At 47.7% G+C, this 21547-nt stretch overlaps 1 protein-coding gene across 2 annotated transcripts in view; it reads right to left on the reverse strand.

The window, feature by feature from the left end:
- IGF2R (insulin like growth factor 2 receptor) overlaps positions 1-21547 on the reverse strand; it is a 101132-nt gene that overhangs the window by 71160 nt on the left and 8425 nt on the right. For both annotated transcript variants that reach the window (XR_013441035.1, XM_036110047.2), the window contains exons 2-4: positions 10882-11021; positions 2077-2198; positions 405-503 (exon numbers count right to left, since the gene is read on the reverse strand). Coding sequence is in view for 1 of the 2 variants with exons in the window: in XM_036110047.2 (XP_035965940.2) it covers positions 405-503; positions 2077-2198; positions 10882-11021 (361 nt within the window). In the remaining variant the exon portion in view is untranslated. The remainder of the gene's footprint in view (positions 1-404; positions 504-2076; positions 2199-10881; positions 11022-21547) is intronic.

Genomic DNA, 21547 nt, shown 5'->3' on the forward strand with positions numbered 1-21547 from the left:
AACTGAACAGCTAGGGACACCTGGCCTGGACTCACAGCATCCAGAAGCCACGCCAAGGCTGAGGAGATGGGCGCCAGGAGGGAGAGTGAATAATCCAAACATAAGGTCACCCATGTCAGTCACTGAGTTGCACAGTACTAGAAACCAAGAACGAACTAACTACCTAACTGAGTAGATGGGGAGCCAGTCTACTTCTAATGACATCCTGGGATATTTTAAATGCCCTGTCCTAAAAATAAAACCACCCAGCATCATTTTAACAATTAAATCACATGGCATCTCTGCTCAAATGGCATTTGAAAACTAAAAAAGATTTTTACCCCAAAAGGCTTGTGCCAATATTTCAAATCTTAAAGGTCCCAGAATGTCCTTCGTAAGCACATGACCTTGGGTCCCCTTGTTACCTCTTTATTGGCTTTAAACGTGTCTTTCTTGCAGGCGGCACTAGTCCTCCACTCGAAGTAATGCACACAGCCTGTCGCAGTTACAAATTCAGGAGTTCCCTATTTTTAAAAAAAAATTAAAAATTAAGTTACCATACTGCATATCATACGGGGTTCCCCCCCCCTTAAAGTTAGAAACAGTAAAGGCTAATGAAAATTTTAAAAGCAGCGAGAAGGGGAAGGAGAGAGGACACAACTGTTTTAGCTAATCAAGGTCGTCGAGAAGTTCCCAAACCCAGAAATTATGAGACAAAAGCTTCGTGAAATCACGTTGGAATTTTGGTATAACTGGTCCAAAACTGTTCTACTGCACCAACTATGCAAGCACAGTAAACTCATGGGAGGCAATCCTCAGAGCCCTTCCACTCTCAAACTCCAAATGTTCTCTTAACCAAATGCCAACAAAATCAAAGCCAGAAAATGTGACCTCATACTTCCTGTAAGCTGAGGACGGAGGCCCATCTGGACCCGACCGAGTTCACACACCAGCCTCGCTTCAGACACCCCCACACTCAAGGGCAGCCCCTCCACACAGACTGCAACCAGGGTCGACTCCAAAATGGTCAACCACAGCGCTGCTGGGTGATACGTGACACCGAATTTACCTCTACACTCCCATGTGCAAATCTAGGGAGTTCTTTGCAATTCTGGTTCTCATAGGATGAACACAGAATTCTTGAAGGAAATCAGTTAAAATTAAAGCAGCAGCTAGCTTATTCTGTAACACAGACCTCCATATTTCATGCCACTGCAAACAGATCTTTTTCTAAGGTTTCAACATAGACAAGAGTGCATCTGACAGGCTGGTCCAAAATTAACAATGTTAAGTTCTATTTTTAAAGTTCTTCAGAGGAGACATTATGGGCCTGAAGATGCAACAGTCATAGCACCAAATTCTAAAATGATACTTTAAAGCAATCTGGTAGCCCACATGAGTTCGCTCAACCTTATTTTTCTAAACACTTGGGTTCTTACTCTGATTAGAGAACTTTCGTAAGATCTGTATATAAATTGCTTCTCCTAAAAGCTAACAATTATTTACTGAAAGTACCTTTCTATATACCAGAGATTAAAACCAACAACTCACATGTAATATGCAAGAGTAAGAACAAACATCATGCTTTAAATAATGTCCCCTTGCAATACTAGTAACACTCAAAAAAAGTATGATTAATGGCCATTACCTATTGGCCAAGACTTCTCCTAGACAGATGCTGGTCTCTCCAATTTAATGTAAGTGAGGAAACAAAAACAGTTTTTAAAAAAATAAATGCATTGCTCTAAAAACTACCAAGATAAAACGCTAGGAAAAGAAGTTTTAGAAATAAAAAAATTTATGCTTACAATGTAAACACTAAACAGTGTTTTGAGTTTAAACACACTAATCACCTTGAATTGTAGTTTTATACAGGATGTAGGTCAAGTTTCACTTAAAAGTTGTAACTATGGGCTAGGGTTTGTTTACATATTGGCTCTTAATGGTGATGGTGTTTTGGTTGGTGGTTTGATGGTTCTGTTTGTGTTTTTAATTTTGCTCACTTATTCTTCCTGGAAAAATACTATAGCAAGAATGCCTAACGGGCAAACATTTTTAACAAAAGGAACATTACAAAGTGACTCTGTGTGGACTCACCAAGGTTTTCCCACATAAGAAGGTAATGCTACTCTGGATTTTGTGATTTGGGCTTTGCTTACAGCTCTCTGTTGTGCTGAATTCCAGAAGAGATCTGGTTGCAGTTTTTGAAGAAGAATCACCTATTTGGAAAGGAAAGAGCATGAACAAGCCATAAAACATGCATAACCATAAAGCCATTTCCAAGCATAAGCAAATTAAAAGTCATACTATAATTCATCTGAAGGCTCATAAACTTACAAACTGTCCCTTCCCCAGAATTCTCCATCTGAGTAATGGCATCTCCATCCACCCAGCTGCTGTTCAAGCCCCAAACACAATACATTTGAATTTTATCTTTCTCTCATCTAGCACATTCAAGAAATCAGAAAGATCTAATGGTTCTACCTCCATCTCAAATCCGTCCACATCTCACCACCTCTACTACTGCTGCTAAGACCACTACCATCTCTCACCTACACTCTGGCAATAGCGTAGGATTGGTCCCCTTGCCTCCACTCTTGTCCCTCACCATCCCCCCTTCCCCATCTACCTTGACCAATGTGATCTTCGAAAACAAAAATCAGAACATATAACTCAACTGCTCAAGTCCTTCAATAATTTCCCATCATACATGCTATAAGATCAAAATTCTTTAGAATGGCCCACAAGTGGGGTGATTACATCTCAGTTTGCCTGGTATGTCACTGTAATAATCCAGAATAAAATGTCTATACCATACCAATATGGTGATAAGTTGGTATAGGAACAGATAAACTGACAAGCAGATTAGAACAGAGAGCAGAGAGAGATATGTATGAATCAAACCTTGATATATGACAGAATAATAGATCAATGGGCAAAGAACAGACTATTCAATAAAGGGAACTAAAAAACAAAATGACAATCCATATGGGAAAAAAGATAAAAATTGGATCTCTACCTACCACTGTATACGAAAATCAACTCTAAAATAATTAAAGACATAAACATCAAACTTTTGAAATCTTAGTAGAAAATATAGTTATCGTTCAGATCTTAATATAGAAAAATATTTAAGTCTCAAAAGCATTAACTCCAAAATATTAATATATTTGACTTCTTACATTTAAAAGTTTACATTCATAAATAGCTTTAAAAAATAGCTTAAAGAACACAAACTAGTTATAAACTGGGAGATACACAGACCTGGCAAAGAACTGGCATCAAGAATATATATACTCACACACAACAAAAGAATAAAGAACTTTTTTTTTATAATCCTAGAAAGTGAAACAAAATAACCTCTACCTGAAAGAACACAAAAAGAAGAGATAAGGGAAAACCCATACCTAGTCATGTCTCGGTGAATTTTAATATTAAAGGCAAAGAGAAAACTCTAAGGCTTCTAGAGACATAGAATGGGTCACATGCAATAGATAACCCAATATAAAATGGATAAAATCCATCAAAGGGAAGAAAAATATGTCAGTAAATATATGAAGAGATAGATGTTCAACACCACCGGTAATCAAGGAATTGCATACTGAAACCACATGGCATACCAATTAGAACCATTCCACTGACAAAAGTTAAATACCAAGCGTTGGAGAAGAAATGGCCTAGCTCTCCTTTGTTGCTTCAGCATGGCATTAGGTCCTGAAATTGAACATTCATGTACCCCATGAGCTACGTATTCAACTCTTAGGTATCTACACAAAAGAAACCCATGCACATGAAACACATGAAACATAAGCAAAACCTGGAAACAACCCGAATGCCCATCAGTAGAACAGTGAATAACTTACCTTGGGAGAGCCACACAATATTATATAAGAGTTCCTTGGAACAAACCACAGTGAAAGATAACAAGATGGCTGATCTTTAGCAACATAATATTGTTACCACTTTAAGTCCCAGAAAATTACACATAGCATGATGCACACTTTCCATAAAGATAAAAATATCACACACATACAGAGATTTTTGAGAAAGAGACAGAGAGACAAAGAAAGGGAAGAAAATTTTAAATACAGGCTAATTATTACTCCCACTGAAGGGAGACAAGAAGACGGAGAAAACACACAGACAGTGGTTATTCTCAGGTTACAAGATTTTGTTAGGGATGGGGCTCATCACATTATCCAAAACAGCTAATTAAAGAACAAAAAAGGGGCGCCTGAGTGGCTCCTTGGTTAAGCGTCTGCCTTGGCTCAGGTCATGATCCTGGAGTCACAGGGATCGAGTCCCGCCTCGGGCTCCCTGCTCAGTGGGGAGTCTGCTTCTCCCTCTGACCCTCCCCCCTCTCATGCTCGCTCTCTCTCATTCTCTCTCTCAAATAAATAATCTTAAAAAAAAAAAAGGAAGAACAGAAAATGGTTAGTCTACGGATTAGTTATGACTGTGTATCATGAACTCAGGATTGTAACTGGTCCAATTCGATACAAACACCTGAGATCTTCTTTTGAAAAAGAAATAAAGGAGGAAGAGGAGGAGGAGAGTAAAAATTAAGATGCCAATGGAGAGGGGATAATGGGTTTCAGAGCTGCCCCCACAGCACCAGGCTCAGAGTCCATTGGTTCTTTCTCCTGACTGCCCGCCTGCCTTTGTGCAAAGGTCTGCCTGAATCGCTCTCTCCCTGAAACTCCCGCGATCTGTCCGAAAATCTTTTTTCTCGGCCGAAAGCACAGAATCCCTGCAGTCTCCGGGACCGAGGACAGCGCCCCGTGGACAGCGCCCGTAGCCCCGCCCACGGTAGGTGTGTCTAGCGCCGGGAGACGGGGCGGGGCTTCAACGCGCCCCTGCAGCGCGGCGCTCCAGGAGACACGGAGGGCGGGCGAGGACGGCAGGAAGCGGCACGCGCTGCGGCCAGAAGGGGGCGCTCACAGGCCGCAGCCCCCCCACCTTCAAGACCCTCCCCCACGCCTCCTGTCCCCCCACACAGCGGCCCCTTCCGGCCCTGTGCCCAGAGCTCCCGGGGGCTCCTCATAACAGCTGGGCCCGCCTTGAAAAGGAAACGCGGAGGGCCCTGGCCTCGGGCTGGGAGGGATCCAGCCAACCTTTTGCCGCCGCGGCACGGGGCACCGGCATTCCTAAGCGCCAGGCCCCCATCAGCATCGCACCCGCCTGTCCACCTCGCCTTCTTCCTCTGCCCGCTCCGCCCGGTGGCCGGGACCGGCTGCCAACGGGGGCACTCGGGGAGAGGCCGCAGCGAACCGCGGCAGACAACCGCGGCAACCGGCCAGCCTGGCCGTCCTCCCCGGACGAGAGCCGGGTGAGGACTGCGGGGCCGCGGCCAGCACGCCAGGCCCACGGCCAGCTCCCGAGGACGGCGCCAAATGGGCTGGGCCGCGCTCGCCGGGCCCGCCAGACCGCGCCGGGTCCTCCAGACCGCGCGCCGGGCCCGCCAGACCACGCTCTCCAGGCCGGGTCCGCCAGACCAGACCGCACTGGCGGGGCCCCACCAGACCAGACCGCGCAGGGTCCTCCAGGCCGCGCTCTCCAGGCCGGGTCCTCCAGACCAGGCTGCGCGCGCCAGGCCCGCCAGACCGCGGTCTCCAGGCCGGGCCCGCCAGACCAGGCCGCGCTCGCCCAGGCCCGCCAGGCCGCGCCGGGTCCTCCAGACCGCGCTCTCCAGGCCGGGTCCGCCAGACCGCGCTGGGTCCGCCAGACCGCGCGCTGGGCCCGCCAGACCGCGCGCTGGGTCCTCCAGACCGCGCGCTGGGCCCGCCGGACCGCGCCAGGCCCGCCAGACCGCGCGCGCCAGGTCCTCCAGACCGCGCTCTCCAAGCCGGGTCCGCCAGACCAGGCCGCGCTCGCTGGGCCCGCCAGACCAGGCCGCGCTCGCCGGGCCCGCCAGATCGCGCCGGGTCCTCCGGACCGCGCCGGGCCGCGCGCGCCAGGTCCTCCAGACCACGGTCTCCAGGCCGGGTCCTCCAAACCAGGCCACGCGCGCCAGGCCCACCAGACGGCGCTCTCCAGGCCGGGTCCGCCAGACCAGGCCGCGCTCTCCAGGCCAGGCCGCGCCGGGTCCTACAGACCCTGCGTACCAGGCCCGCCAGGCCACGCTCACCAGGGCCCGCCAGACCGCGCCGGGTCCTCCAGACCGCGCTCTCCAGGCCAGGTCCGCCAGACCAGGCCGAGCTCGCCCGGGCCCACCAGACCAGACCGCGCTGGCGAGGCCCCACCAGACTAGACCGCGCCGGGTCCTCCAGGCCGCGCTCTCCAGGCCGGGTCCTCCAGACCAGGCTGCGCGCGCCAGGCCCGCCAGACCGCGGTCTCCAGGCCGGGCCCGCCAGACCAGGCCGCGCTCGCCTGGGCCCGTCAGACCAAACCGCGCTTGCCGGGCCCGCCAGGCCGTGGCGAGTCTGCCAGACCTCGGTCTCCAGGCCAGGTCCGTCAGACCGCGCCGGGTCCGCCAGACCACGCGCTGGGCCCGCCAGACAGCGCTCTCCAGGCCGGGCCCTCCAGGCCGCGCTCGCCCGGGCCCGCCAGACCAGGCCGCACTCACCCGGACCCGCCAGACCAGGCCACGTTCTACAGGCCAGGCCGCGCCCGGTCCTCCCGACCCTGCGCGCCAGGGGGCCCGCCAGGCCACGCTCGCCCGTACCCGCCAGACCAGGCCACGCTCTACAGGCCAGGCCGCGCCGGGTCCTGCAGACCCTGCGCGCCAGGCCCGCCAGGCCGCGCTCGCCCGTACCCGCCAGACCAGGCCACGCTCTACAGGCCAGGCCGCGCCGGGTCCTGCAGACCCTGCGCGCCAGGCCGCGCTCACCCGAGCCCGCCAGACCAGGCCGCGCTCCAGGCCTACCAGGCCTCGCCTGCAACCCTCGGCGTCCCCGGCCGAGCCCAGCCGAGCTCGCAACTCGGCCTCGCTGAGGCTCCAAGCCCTGGCGATCCCGACTTCGCAGGCGGCCTCAGGGCCCACCGCGCGGCCACCGGGCCTCCCCAACACATCGCTCAGAGCCTGTCAGACGGGCAGACAACCCTCCCCGTGCTAGTCACCAATGTGCTCCGGCAAGGCTTCCCTCGTTACCCACTTTCCTTTCCCCTCTTTATTGTGTCATGTCCTTCAACGTGTACTCTTCACATGTTCTCTCACCAAGTGAAGAAAGAATCCTCTCTACCCAATTTTCCCCCCAGCTTCTGCCTCATTTTTCTGCTCCTCTTTATATGAACACTCTTTAAGAGAGATTTCTATTCTTGCTACCACCGATACCCTCCCCCTCAGATACCCCCCCTTGTGCCCTGCACCGGTTGTTCCCTGAGCCACCTCACTCCTTCAGCTCCAAGTCTTTGCTTCAATGTCGCTTTCTCAGCGATACTTACCCCCATTTAATATTCTTGAACACACACTCCTGAGACCTCCAGCACCCGACTCGCCTTCCTTTTTTTACAGCACTCATCACGTTCTAGTGCACTACCTAGCCACTGTTTGTGTTTGTCTATCCCCCACTCCACTATTAGTATGTAAGCTCCACAAGAAAAGGGATTTTTGTCTGTTTTAGTGACTGATTCATTCACGTATTTGTTATAAATAAATAAATGAATACTAAGTGTTGGCTGTTTCAAAATATTTATATATATATATTTATATATATATATATATATCTTTTAAGATGTGACTTAACCAAGTAAATAGAATAAAATATACTACAATTTGCTGAACCATCCCCATACAGTTCGGTTGCGCCAGCATATTTCCACAGTTACCAATGCTACTAAAAAAATACACCTTGTACCAAAATCTAGGTACAGTGCTAATTCCTCTACTGGTAGGATTTACAGAAGTATGTTATGGGAATACAGGCTTTAAAATTTAACAGGTATTGCCAGACTATCAGGAGAGACCGTAAGTAAGACAAAAACATGAGTCGTATCTAAAACTCAACCAGATTATCATCTTAAATATCCAAAAGAATTATATGGTTTTAAGAAAAGGAAAGAATACAGGGTTTAAGAGGAAAAGAGATTTTCACATCTTAAGAGTCAGAGATGCAAAATTCAATCCAGCGATCAACCTGGATGATGTTCTAGGTTTCTCTGAGTGCACACAAGAACTGAACAATACAAATGTCATCTGAAGTCAGGGGCCAGCTTCCTTACAGTAAATGAAGGCACCTGATGCAGTAGCTACAACGGGTCCTACCCAGGTCACCAACAAGAAGCCGGTCGGAATCCCAGGCTTTGGCGGTAAGTAACCACAATTAACACTCTTTCCTGGTGGGTATGTTACCTCAGTTCTGTGGCTGGTAACAGGCTTCCTGAAGTAGATCTACATAGCTTTTAACCCTCAGAAAGATTAATTAAATTAAGACCAAAGAATTACCATTTGGGATGGCACAAGGAATGTGAACGTATTCGATATTTTTACATCCTGGCAATGTTTAACGTTATGACTCCAATCAATCCACAGGTTGTAATAACTGAGCAACTGATTGAAACTTGTGACACAGTATTAGAACATCTAAGAGAACTTGAGGCTTATTATATTATAAGCTTAAACTGTGGAATTTATAATTATTAGTGCTTAAGTTCTAATTGTCAGATCAGACATATGAAGTACTTTAAAAGGAATTCAAATAGGTAAAATGTAAAAATCATTTTAAATTGTGGCAAAGACGGTTCAACTAGGTTGCAACTGCTGTTCACGGGTCCTATAAAAATGACTGCTAAACTCTGCCAGATTTACATATGGAACAATATCATTTGCCTACAGAAGAACTAATCTATGATTTTTTTAATCAAAAATAATGTAGTATTGTTTAAACCAAAGTTGAGGTCTTAATATTCATTTCTAAGTACAAAAGCAGCCTTTGTGGGCACCATAAAAAGCACATCAACAATTACCTTCCCAAAAGAGTTACAGAAAACCATCTTACCCGTAGCAATACAGGCATGTGCCCGTTTCTAGGCTCCTTGCCAACACTCTATGATTCAACCATTTAAACTTCTGCCAATTTGATAGAAGAAAAATGAGATTTCATTATTGCTTTGATTTGCATTTACACCTGGCTTACTAATGAAGTTGTACTGACCATCTGGGATTTCTTCTTTTGTGAACTGCCTGCCTGTCTTCCGACTTTGCCATTTTTCCTTGGGTTGTCTGTCTTTCTTATCATTTATTGAGAGAAGCTCCTACCTCCCCTAGATTATTTTTCTGTTTTGCTAGGTTTCTTCCCAATGTTCTATTGTCATTTTACTTTTAATTTTAACTGATCTGAAATTTCTGTTATAGGATACGAAGGAGAGGTCTAAAGCGGTTTCCTAATGGACAAATAGCTAAATTACACTCCAACTTTTGGTTATACTTAAGTTCTCATTTATTTCTGATCTACTGCTATACTAGCTTTTCTGTTCCTCTGATCTATCGGGAGCTCCAGTTTTTGTGGCTGTTTTCAAAATTCACATTTTTTCCTTTCTATCAAGTTCATAAGTTACTTTCTCAGTTGTCCTCTCACAGCCAGGAGTTCGGATTTCCCATCATGGTTCCCATTTTAGCTATGCAACTGTCCAATGTGACCCTATGACTCACAAAGCAACACGGCCCAGAATAAGTACCCAGGCTCTGGAGTCCACCTGTCAACATTTGAATCCATAATCATGCAACCTCTGATAAGCTCCTGTATCCATTTTGTGCTTCAGTTTCTCCATTTATAAAAATAAGGGAAAATGAAGTCACCTACTTCAAAAAGTTGTTGAATGAACTAAAGATATTTTACTTTAAAAACATAATGCCTGGCACATAAATGCACAACAAATTTAGTTGTTATTTAGTTATGAAACCAAATTTATAGTAACAAATTCCGTTATTTCTATTATGTAATACAAACTGGCAAAATCAGATCTGATTCAAGATTATCTCTTTGCTAGTGTAAGGTCATTTGCATTCATTCAAACTAGTTTGCTTTCTTGAGTTGAAGAACAGGACAATCCAGAAAGTATCCACCATCTAGCACACCCTTCTCTCCCTTTGGGAGTGTGGAGCTCTGGGAAAAGTATGTGTTTCATGTGTGTCTGGGAGTAAAATGAGACTGGAAACTGCTAGTTTACATCACAGTCAACCTGTACCTTAGCTTTTAACTCAGCTAGTTACCTCTGGCCTCTCCTTTAACCAACCTCTCCTATTCCATTGGGCCCAGCTTTCTAAAAACACATTTACCAGATCACCTCCCCCATTACTGTCACAAAGAATCTATAATGGATCCACTACCTACATCTCAGAAAAAATTCTCCTGCCTGGCTTTCAAAGCCAACCCAACTAGGTCATTCTCAAATTTTGTCTAGCCATGCCAACTTCACAAATCATCCTCCTAGTGACACTTGCTTGTCTGCATCCGGTATCCATCCGTTACACTGTACTTTCTCATCAGCCAGAAATACTGTAGTCAAATATAATAATAAAGTCAAGAGGAAGACTCCCTTTCCTCTTTCTGAAAACCTGAGTAACAGTGACCAACAGGCCCACCTGTGGCCTCCCTGCATGAATCATCAAAATAGAACAGCTGTAAGTTGGCCACCTCATTTGCACGTTTTTAAGTAGATCACAAAGACCGGGTTTAAGAAAAACATGAGAAAGCAGAGCCATCTAGGAAACAGCCTTCTGTATCAATAAGTACAAATGTACATAATTCTTCATGATTCTTCATGATAATTATTCCACTAGATGGAAATAACCTAATTTGATCTCATGTTGGACACATGTAAATTGTTACTTTTAACCACGATAAAACAGAAAATGTATATTACATATTATAAGCATATATAAGCACATGTGTAGATAGCTATAGTCATTTTTACAAAATTGGGATCCTGTACACCCAGCAATTTAAGGGTAGTTCTACTTACCCACGGAATGATAGCTGCTCGCCTTCAAGTCGTGCATACAAACAGCACTTGATGGCCCACACTGGGCAATATCCACGTTTCCACAGATGCTGATCTTATAAAGCATGTTATTTTTGGTATCGACAGCTTCCCATGTATAACTAGAAAGGAAGAAAAACAATTTGTCACTGTCACTGATCTGCCAATAATTAAACTTCTCCCCCTAGTTTCACATGCAAGCCACATTTACTTAAGACTACCACAACCTAGAAGACATACTTTCATTAGCCAAAATACTAAAGTCAAGCTATGTTAAGTTGAATAGAAGCCAGGACAGAAACCACTAAATACCACCTCACTCTGGTTCAATCCGCCCTGAAGCTGCCGCAAGACTGACCATCATCAAAATACTTAAAAATTCTACAATGTAAGAATATCAACTCTCATAGGTAACTGCTCAAGAATCATGTTGAATATAAGATAGTAACCCTTCCAATCACACTGGAATGCTGAAAAGCCAAAGGACTATTTTTAACTTTATGTTATATAAAAACGAGTTATGGCATGAAAGACAATTCTCTTTGGTTTTACCTTTTACGGCTACAGTTCAGATCCAAAATTGACAAGATGAAGTTGTGCGATAAATCAACGATCTGACTCAAACTCGGGACAAAATTTACTTTAGCTTGATCCACTCCATCAAGCATTTAACATGCATTAAAACTCGCTCTCCGTTCAAGCCTCTGGCAAAGTAAATACTGAGTTAATTGTTCAGGAGTCAATCTGCATACTTGGGACAAAATAATGGTTTGTCAGTTCTGTCAAAACAATTATTCTCAATTCTCCACTCTTCCTGGGGAGAATGTTTTGTCCGTTTTGTAAAACAGGGGTCATTTCCTCAGCAAGGCTAAAGACAGGAAATGAGGAAAGTAACTAAAAAGCTCCTTGCAAAATGCAAAGATACTGTATTAATTCAATTGCATTGCTGAAGAGAAGTGAAATATGAATTGCTTAGGTTCAGCCCACTCGGGAGTTGTGCGGGAGGGCGGGGGAGGGGGGTTGCTAAGCCCTGAGACCCAGCAAGTGTAGGAGTGTATCTCCCTGAAGCAGTACCACCTTGAGGTAGAAAGTGCTGGCTCACAGAATTAGCAGTGCTCTTCCCAGAGCCCCCCTTCCCCTGGGCCTCGGGACAAGGACACACACAAAACACTAGGCAACGTGGCTCTCCCTGCCTAGAGGCAGCCCTCCCCTCCCCCTATAGCCCTGTCCAGTAAGGGAGGAGCCCCAAAAGTGGGGTTGTTGGCAGGCAAGGAGCCAAGCACTCTCCTGAACCTAGGCCTGGGGACTGATCAAATTTACCTGCCAAGAAGCAAAGGGACATAAGCACACAAAAGCACTCAGGCAGGGTGGCAGAATGCTCCCCTAGTTCTGACAGCCACAGCTGGGAACCTGAAAAACAGGCTGGTGTGCTCCAACAGAGCTGGCCTTGAGGTAAAGCCAGGCTCATAAGCAGTTACCACTGAAGGTTGCTTCTTTTTTCAAGCATAATTGATACACAATGTTACCTTAGTTTCAAGTGTGCAACATAGTGATTCAGTATCTCTATTCCTCCGCTGCGGTCGCCACAGTTGCCATCTACCACCCTACGAGGCTATTACAATACCACTGACCATATTCCCTATGCTGTGCCTTTCATCCCCATGACTCGTTCCTTCCGTAACTGGAAGCTTGTACTTCCCACTCCCCTTCACCCATTTTGCCCATCCCCCTACCCCTCTTCCCTCTGGCAACCACCCATTTTGAACTCAGCTTCTTTATCAGTAACCCCTTAGAGTTATCTCCTAAAGGCAGGAAGGCTAAAGGCAAAAGAAAATAACCCAAGTACCACTGGGCATGAGAAAGTCATCAATAAAGGCCTGTTTCCTTTGACCTTCACTAACCTTTATTCATTTGCTTCACAAATATTTAAGGACTTCCTGCAGAGGAATTCAGGGGTGCAGCAATGATCAAAGCAGACCAGAAAATCCCTGCCCCCCAGAACTGCACACTCGGGGGGGGGGGGGCGCAAGAAAATAAACAGGTAAACAAATTCACATACTAGTATGCTGAGTGCTCTAGCAAAAACGAAATTGTGCGTGCTGGGAAATGAACAAGGACCTACTTTAGATGGAGTCTTCTGAGATAGTATTTGCCCTGGGACTCGAACAACAAAAAGGAACAACTCAGGGGAAGATATGGTGGGAAGAATATTCCAGCGGATGGACTAGCCACTGCCACTACTAGGCCCTGAGAAGGGAATGAACTTACCAGCACCCTGATGGAAAAGAGGGCAGTGTGGCTGGAGCAAGGTGGGGGATGGGGAAAGCTGGCTACATGGGGGGCTTTGCAGATTCAAGGAGGCAGTTCTGATTTTGTACTTGAAACAAAGGAAGGCCACTCAAACACACTGTGGATCTTTCCTTGAAATTTTAAGCTAGTGTTTTTATTTGCAGAGTATTAGTAAAACTTTTCTATTAATTACAGTTAATTAAAGAAAAATGCTAATCTCTTACTCAAGAGCCATGACTATGTTTTTCTGGGGTACTAGACATCGAATCTAAAACCTTAATAGTGGCATCATGAAAGTGTTTTGCAATCCTAAGTATATGAGAGAGCTATATATAGGTATATTTTAGAATGAATCAACTGCTAGGAATCAACTCTAAAGAAATCCCCACAGTACCTAAAATGCTATACTTTTCTTAAAAACAGAAATCTACTGCTGATTTTGCAGAGGTGATATTTAAACAAGGTAGTTGTAAAGAGTGTGTGTTTAGGGAGCAGAAAAGAGATGAAAAAAAGGAATGTGGGGAATATTGTCTTGATTATCTGGAAATCAGTGTCCCTAGAAAGAAAAACGTTGCTCTATTCGATTTTCTTTTCTCTATTTGCATTTCATAATTGCTTTGTCAAGATTTATCAAAATGGTAAGTGGTTATGGGAGTGAGGAGTGATGAGCATCCTATGAAAGTATTTGAGTGCTGGCTTTTTTCTGGGGGTTGATATAACCCCTTACCACACGGCAGCCCCTCCAGGCTGGCACCTTCAACACCACTCACAATCCCAACCTGAAACAGCTGGTGTAGAGACCTTCATCACATCACTTAAAAAGGAAGGAATGACCGCAGCATGTTTCTAATCTATACTACACCAAACCTCTGGAAGAAAATATTTGCAAGCTGTGTAGAAATGTAGTGTACGTACACACACACACACACACACACACACTCACAAGAGTGCACACGTGCACATTTGAAATGTGTCCGCAATAAGAAGATCTCCTGCAGCAAGATAGTATGAGCGCCCTGTGGCATTTCCTTGAATCTCTAACACTCAAACCAGTATCAAGTCTTCAGGTCACTGCGGCCCCAAGGGAAATGACGGGGCACAAGGAGGTGGGACAGGGAGAACCGCAAAGGCCCGAGGAAGCAGTTGGTCAATGGGAAACAGCACCCAGCAGCCTTGCCCACTGTCCTAGCCTTGCGAAATTCGGCCAACATCCTCAGAGGAGGCAGCCCATTCCCAGTAGAACTGCTCCTCTGGAGGCACCATCTGTGTGAGAACCTTGGCTTTGAAAATGAGCAAAAGCAAGCAAGATCCCTGCCATTCTACCCCACTTTCCAGAGTGTAAAGCATAGTAAGCCAATGTCCCCCTCCCACTCTCAAAAAATCCAAATTCATTTCAGTACACACCTGGCGCTTCTAGATCCACACGTAGACCCAGGAAGTCCTCTGGCCCCACAGCTGTTACACCAGCACTCCTGGCACGGCCCACACACGTGTGTCTTAGGCATCCCCAGCCGCACAGCTCCTGGGGGCAGTCACGGCCTCCCCCACCCCCAACACAGGAAGAAAGCCACGGTGGGCCAGGATGGCAGCACGACACCGCTCTCCCAGCAAAGCCACCCTTCTTCCACCGTCCCGAGCACCTCGGCCCGGGAGCCAAAGATTCCCAGGCTCAGAAGATCAAGCCCCTTGCCCAACGTCAAGGAGTTATGAAATGCACCAGGTCCATCTGAGCTCCAATGGCAAGTGTTTAACCACCAACGTGAACTGCCTCATTTATTTTCAATTCTTAAAAAGTTTTTTTTAACTTCCCAGAAAATAGTTTCAATTACAACACCGCAACTGACAAAACAGTTCACAGAACTTAGTTTAAATCTTGTCACAATAAATGCCACTAAAATGACAGATCCCGCCTGCGTGAGCCAATCCACCTGAGGATGGCCCCTGAGGAAACACCGTGAACCTGTGCGAGATGCAGGCTGCCCCGTGCCACACTGCCCAAGAGACCGTAACTTTCCAAACTCAAGTTCTCCTCCACATTTTACACTTCCTGCTGCTCTCTACCCCCATCCACTTCTGCTGCTCTTTTGCACACTTTTGCACACCAAAGGTGCCGCCTTCTGCAAACTCTCTTCCCTCACCCAGTGGTATCACTCCCCTCGGCCTCCTTACCACAGCTGCCCTCGCCCCCCCTTGTGGATCCAAGCTGGTTGAGGACTTCACTGAGAGGGACACTCATCTCTGACTCACTCTCCTTCAAAATGAGTACTCAGCTCGGCAGAGAGCTGCCCTTTGATACCCCAACCAAGAGTCCCAACAGTGTCACCAGTAACTGGGAAACATCCTACCATCACCCCTTCAGATCCGGCGGGGAACAGGGGAGGGGGCAGAAGTCACACACAAGGCAAATGACTTTAAGACATCTCTGATTTTAAAGTGAATTCTGCTCCTGAAATATGCCCTAAACATGGACAATTAATTTCACCATAAAAAGTGAGCACACAGGCCAAGTCCTTCCCTTAAAGAAAGCTTAAAACTGTCGGCCCCTGACTGCAAATCCCATGGCCTCCACTAAGAGTGGCTTGGACTACCACAGTCAGTCCGTGTCTGTTCGGTGGCACAGAGGTTCCATTTTAACCTCATTTGGTTTAAATTTCATAATATCCTGAAAGGTGTTGGCAGATTCCCAGTGAGAAGGAGGCACACAAGAAGCATACTGTCAACCAAGCCCGGGACAGGAAGGCATTCCTACTTTCCCAATAACCGCTCCAGCAAAGGCCGCATGCGTAACCCATCCTGGCGAGAGAACACCCGTCTAGGGGCAGGGAGGAAGCCACAAAGCCAGCTGACCAACACAACGGCCCAGAGTCCAGAAAGCTTAATGAAGAAATGCAGGGCCATCTCCACTGAACGAGGTCGCTGTGCCTGTCCGAAAGAAAGAAAATTCCAAAGAAAAAGCCAGAGAAGTAGAACTGGACAAAATGTGTAAACTAGTTGAGGTTGGTGTCTTCCTGGGACACCTCTCAGGTTTTCCTCTCTGTCGTCACTGAATATCTGCAAAACTGCAATATATTGTAAAATAGAATTTGGGTTTCTTTCATTTTTAAAACCACTAACATCTAAAATAGAGTACATAAAATTCCATTGTAAAATGTAGGATATGCCCAACCTCTTAGAGGGAAAAAAAAAAAAAAACTTAGAAAACTGAGTTCCTTCCCCCCAACACAAAACAGCCCCCTGAACCCTCATGTGCTCTTGAGTAATGGTCATGAAGCTATTAAAATTTTTATGACTGGCCTACAATTAATTATTGGTTTATAAAGCCATATAGAGGTATGATGGAATCAGTAATAAAATTAATAAGCATGTGTGAATCTATAATTTGGTTTCTTAAAAGGAAAAAAAAAAAAACAAAGCTCGGTAATGTGGGCTAAATTCACACAGCACAGTCACTGGCTAGAGGAATGTTTTTCTGAATCCAGAGTGAGCAGCAAATCTAAAATTTTAGGGACAAGGGAAAAGTCTTTCCAACCTGAACATCAAAAAAAGATTTTCCTATTTTTGGCCTGCATCCAAGTCCTCTTGCAGAATATTCAGGAAATCGCTTGGCTCACTTCTGCCCCTTATCATTACCAGATAGTTTCTCAGCTCATATATCCAGCTCGCTAACCTTCAAAAATCTGGAACAGTCTCCTAAACTTAAGAAGGGGGGAGGGGGCGCGCAGGGGGAAAGGAGGGTGCAGAAAGAGGCAGGATTTCCAAAATGGACATTTGCAGCAGAATGTCAAGAGCTTAATGTAACCACTGTTGTCAACAACTTTCTGCAGCCGACACTAAAAGAGAAGAATCTGATTTGGCATGATAAATCTGCACCCTGGTCTCAAGGCCAGGGGACACATGAGTTTGACACAGCATGGCAAAAGCTTATACAGGAAGTACTTCACTTCCTATTCGAACAAACCCACAAAGCTGTGGATACAGATATGGGCCTGCACCAAAAAAAAAAAAAAGGCAAGAAAGTGCCAGACATTAGTCTTTGGTTTTCCCGGGTGGTTACAAAGGGTCTAGGAGCAAGAAGCCAGTTGGCTAGAGCGGGATCCAGCTGTAAGCAAGCCTCTAAGTCAGCACCAGAGCCTAAGGCACCAGGGGATGGGCAAGGGGGTGGCCCAGCAAAGTTTTAAGCACCATGAGTGACTAACAGAGGTCGTGTGAAATAGAGAGGGAGGTGAGCCTCACTCGGAAAGGTGCCACAGCAAGTGGAAGGAGCCCACAGACGTGGCTCCGACTCCCGCCCCACCCTGACCAGCTGTGTGGGACACGCTTGATCTCCCGAGCCCCGACTTCCTCATCTATGAAACTCAGCTGCGGCACAAAGTCACTGTGAGGAAAAGCATGACCAGGAACGTTGAACTTTTGAGGGACTAGGATTTAAGGCTTTCATCTGATCAATAGAAGGCTTCAGGCTGCTTAAAAATGGAGTTTACAAAAAAAGGTACATTGGCTTAGAGCCTCCTAAAGGAATGTCACGTAACACTGGCCAGAAGTGGAGGGGGCAGGCCCTTATCTTGGGCCATCTCCACGGAGCTGGGAGAGCTCAAGACAGAGACCTGGGGGGGGGGGGGGGGTTGACGCCTCAGGACACACATACACACACACACACGCAAACACCTGCTGCCTCCTGGGATCTCTCAGGACAAGACAGCCACTTTGGGCCTACCCACGCCTGGGCCACGTAGCCACCAGCTGCCACCAGAACAGAGGCCTGACGAATCTGAAACTCTGGCAGAGGTGCAGGGGAGAAAGGACGGGACATACCCTTCCTAAGGAGGTTCCACTGCAATGCAAGGTGTGGAATTCTTAAGTCAATTGGCAAGGGCCCCTTCACAGCACAAACCTCTCAAAAAGGACCGCCTGTCCTTCCTCTGCTACGCCCGTGGCACTTTTGCTCGGGTCAACTCTACGATATCAGGACGCAGGCCTGTATTTCAACCCTAAACCCTCTGTGAGGATTTTTTTTAAAATCAGAGTAATTACCTGGATGCTCGCAGACTTTGTTCCTCATACACATAAAGAAAAGTTGGATTACAGGCTAAACCTCCTTAATTATACGGATGCCTGAATTCAACTACTTTAAAGCCAACCCACCAGCCCACGGCACAGAATTCAAACCATAATGCTCAGTCCCCTCGTAAGCTGTCACCAGTGTCCCAGAAAACCCTCCAAGCCCCAGTGCCATTCCTGCAGAGAGCGAGCTACCAGGGGAGTCTGCCCTCCTAGCTGCTGGGCAGTCCGCTCGGCTACATCAGGCGCCCAGTCTTCACCAGGCCGGTGCGGCTGACACAGGAGAGAAGTCTCTGCTCCGAAGATGCTGGGGTCAAATGTCAGGCTGGCACCTACAGCCCAGCAAAACCTAACACCCTACTGGGAAAAGGAAGCACACACACAGGGCACCCCTTTAGTGCCAGGCCAGGCATCGCCGCCATGAGTTCATTTCAAAAGAACAGCATTACCTCACCTCCTCAAGAGCTTTTCTGAAGAATAAGCGAAATATCCTTGGGCAACCCCGTGCCCCACACTTCTGCTGAATGATCTGCAAACACTGTCCCTCAACCGCACCCAACCTCTCCAGGTAGGTGCTGCCCCCCTTCAGACACAGAATGACGGCCCTCTGAGGTCCACAACCTTGTCTCCGGCCACAAGTTGGGAAAGTGGCAAAGCCAGCACTTGAACGAGGCCTGTCCTGCCTCAGAGCGCGTGGCCCTCCCCCACATGGCCACGGGAGAAGCGTCACCAACCGAAACGTGACCTGAAGAGAAAAGGCGGCCATTTGCTAAACCGCTGCCCTGAGCAGATGTCCTGCTTCTTGGCTCACTAGGGAAACCAAAACAGAGACTTCCGCGTCCCCATCAAATCTACCCGTCTACGTGCGCCGTCCTCACACACTCCCCTCCCTGAGGCCTGCCCTTCGTGGTGCCCTGGCTGCCAGACTTGTCCCCCGTTTGGGGACAACACCCAGGTTTTGTGTCCTCTCTCTTCTCCTTCCTTCTCCCCCTTCACCCTGGGTCACCAATCTTTCTCTCTGTGCTGGACTCCCTTCAGCGTACCAACCTTTTGTAAGAGATCCCGCTTTTTACAACACTCCTCCTTGAGCCCACACACCAGTGCAGCACCCACCCATCGCTCTGATCCCTTTACAGCAAACTCCAACCCTACTGGGTGCACATCCTATGCTCTCACATTCCCTCAAAGCCAACTGGGCTTTCCCCCCACTTCTCCACCAAAACCCGTGTTGTCATCACCAAAGACCTCTGCGCTGCCAAATCCACTGGTCACTTCTCAGTCTTCATGGTACTTGACTGCGCCACATTCAACACACCCGACCACTTGCTTCCTACAACCCGGTCTTCCCTGGGCTTCCAGAACATTATGCTCTCTTGGTTCTCGTCCCATCTCCCTGGCAGCTCTTCATCAGCTTCCCCTACAGGCTCCCCAGCATCCGGCAGACCTCTAAGAACAGGGTCCCTCAGACTTGGCCTCCACCACTCCCTAAGTACTCGCTCCAGTGCTTTCCAGCTACGCAACAGCAGCTCCCAAAGGGACATTCCCAGCCCAGGGCCCCGCCCTCAACCCAAAGGCACAGCTCTAGCTGCCCACTCGACCTCCCCAGTCAGATGCTAGGACGCATCTCAACATCAACATGGCCAAATCAACGCCTTGTCTTCTCCCTAAACCTGCTTTTCCCATAGCCCTCCCCATCTCTCAAAACAGCAACTCCATTTGCAATGCAACTTCCAATTGCAGACTAAACCCTGTGCTCATCTTTCTCTCCTCACATCCCAGAAGCAGTCATCAGAAAATCCATCAGCTCCACCTTCAAAATACCCAACTCTGACCACTCTTCACCACACTGTTTGCTACAACCCTGGTCCACTCTACTGTCACCTCTTACCTGGTCTATCAAAAGTCCCAGCTTTCTACCTTGGCCACCCCCCACCCTATGTCACTCCTCTGCTCAATATCCTCCCAGGGCTCCCACCTCCCTTGGAATAAAAAAGCCAGAGTCACTACAATGGCCCATGGGACCTGGTCCCCAGCTACTTCTCCCCCTTCCCTCCGGCCCTCTCCTTCTGTTCCCTCAGACACTCATGCTAGCCCCTCCATCATGTCCCAGCCACATCAGCGTGCTCATGTGCTCCCCGCCAGAGCATCTGATACGTGGTCCCCAGTATGAGGCACTTCCTTCGTGGTCTCTGCTTGTACGTCATCTTACAGAAAGGCCTTGGAGAAGTGCACCCTTCCTTGTAAAGGGGCCCCGCCCGCAGCTCTTCTCACCCTCAGTGTCAACCAAAGGCCAACTCAACAAAGACAGAAAAGAGAGCCACACTGGCTTCTCACTTTGTTTGTGGTGAGGAACACATGCACAGCACACAGCAGGTGAAGGAGCTCAGAGGAACAATGAGGGTGACTCAGTGGAGATGCACCCTTGTCACTTCTAGGAATCCACTTCTTTGGCACTTCCATTCTGGCGGTTTGGTTTTCTATTTTCAGACCAGGGGCAAAGAGTAGGGAGTGTCGGGGGAGTTTCTTGTTTTCAGTACAAAACCATTTCACAACGTGTAACTGGTTTCAGAGTGAAGAGAAACTACAGATGGCAACAAATGAATTTTACCCACAATCAAAATCCAACGGTGCATCTCCTCCTGAGTGTGCTCTCCGTGTGCACGTTCCTACAGCACACGCAGAAGCGTGAGGAATACTTACAGCATTCCGGCACAAAGGCCCTGATTGAAAATTGTCCTCCCAGGCTGCCCACGGGCAACTAGGTGTCAAAGGCCACTTTCCGCTGTTCCCACATCCCGCAATCTTTGCCTCCATACCTTAAAACAAAACTAAGAGTAACACCTTACGATCTCTCTAATTCCCTACAACTCGCCTCGCCGTCTGTGAACCACAATACTTGTCAGGATCTGCTCCCTCCACCCAAGGGAGCTGCCCTCCGTGCGTTTACAGAAGGACAGTTGCCCCCGCGGATCTAAGAGCATACAAAAGCTAACAGAAAAGTCGCACCGAAGGTCTCTAGCTGCTCTGAAGGGCAAGTTTCATGCTCCTAGAACTGGAGTAACTGGCACCCCCCCCCGCCCTCCGCTGGGAAGGGTTCACGCGACCTGCCCCCCCGCACTGGCTAACACAGAGACGAAAATAGGCAGATGACACAGGGCTTTGGGCACCTCAAAATCCTCTTCAGCAGCAGCTGTTGGAAGTTGAGCAGAACGGCAGAGCCGAGGATGTGCTTGCACACCCATCCCCCCCACCCCTGGCTTGCCTTCTCATTTCCCATTCCCACCTATGACAGACAGCCTGC

This window comes from Halichoerus grypus, chromosome 9, assembly GCF_964656455.1.
Source record: "Halichoerus grypus chromosome 9, mHalGry1.hap1.1, whole genome shotgun sequence".
NCBI classification, from domain to species: Eukaryota; Metazoa; Chordata; class Mammalia; order Carnivora; family Phocidae; genus Halichoerus; species Halichoerus grypus.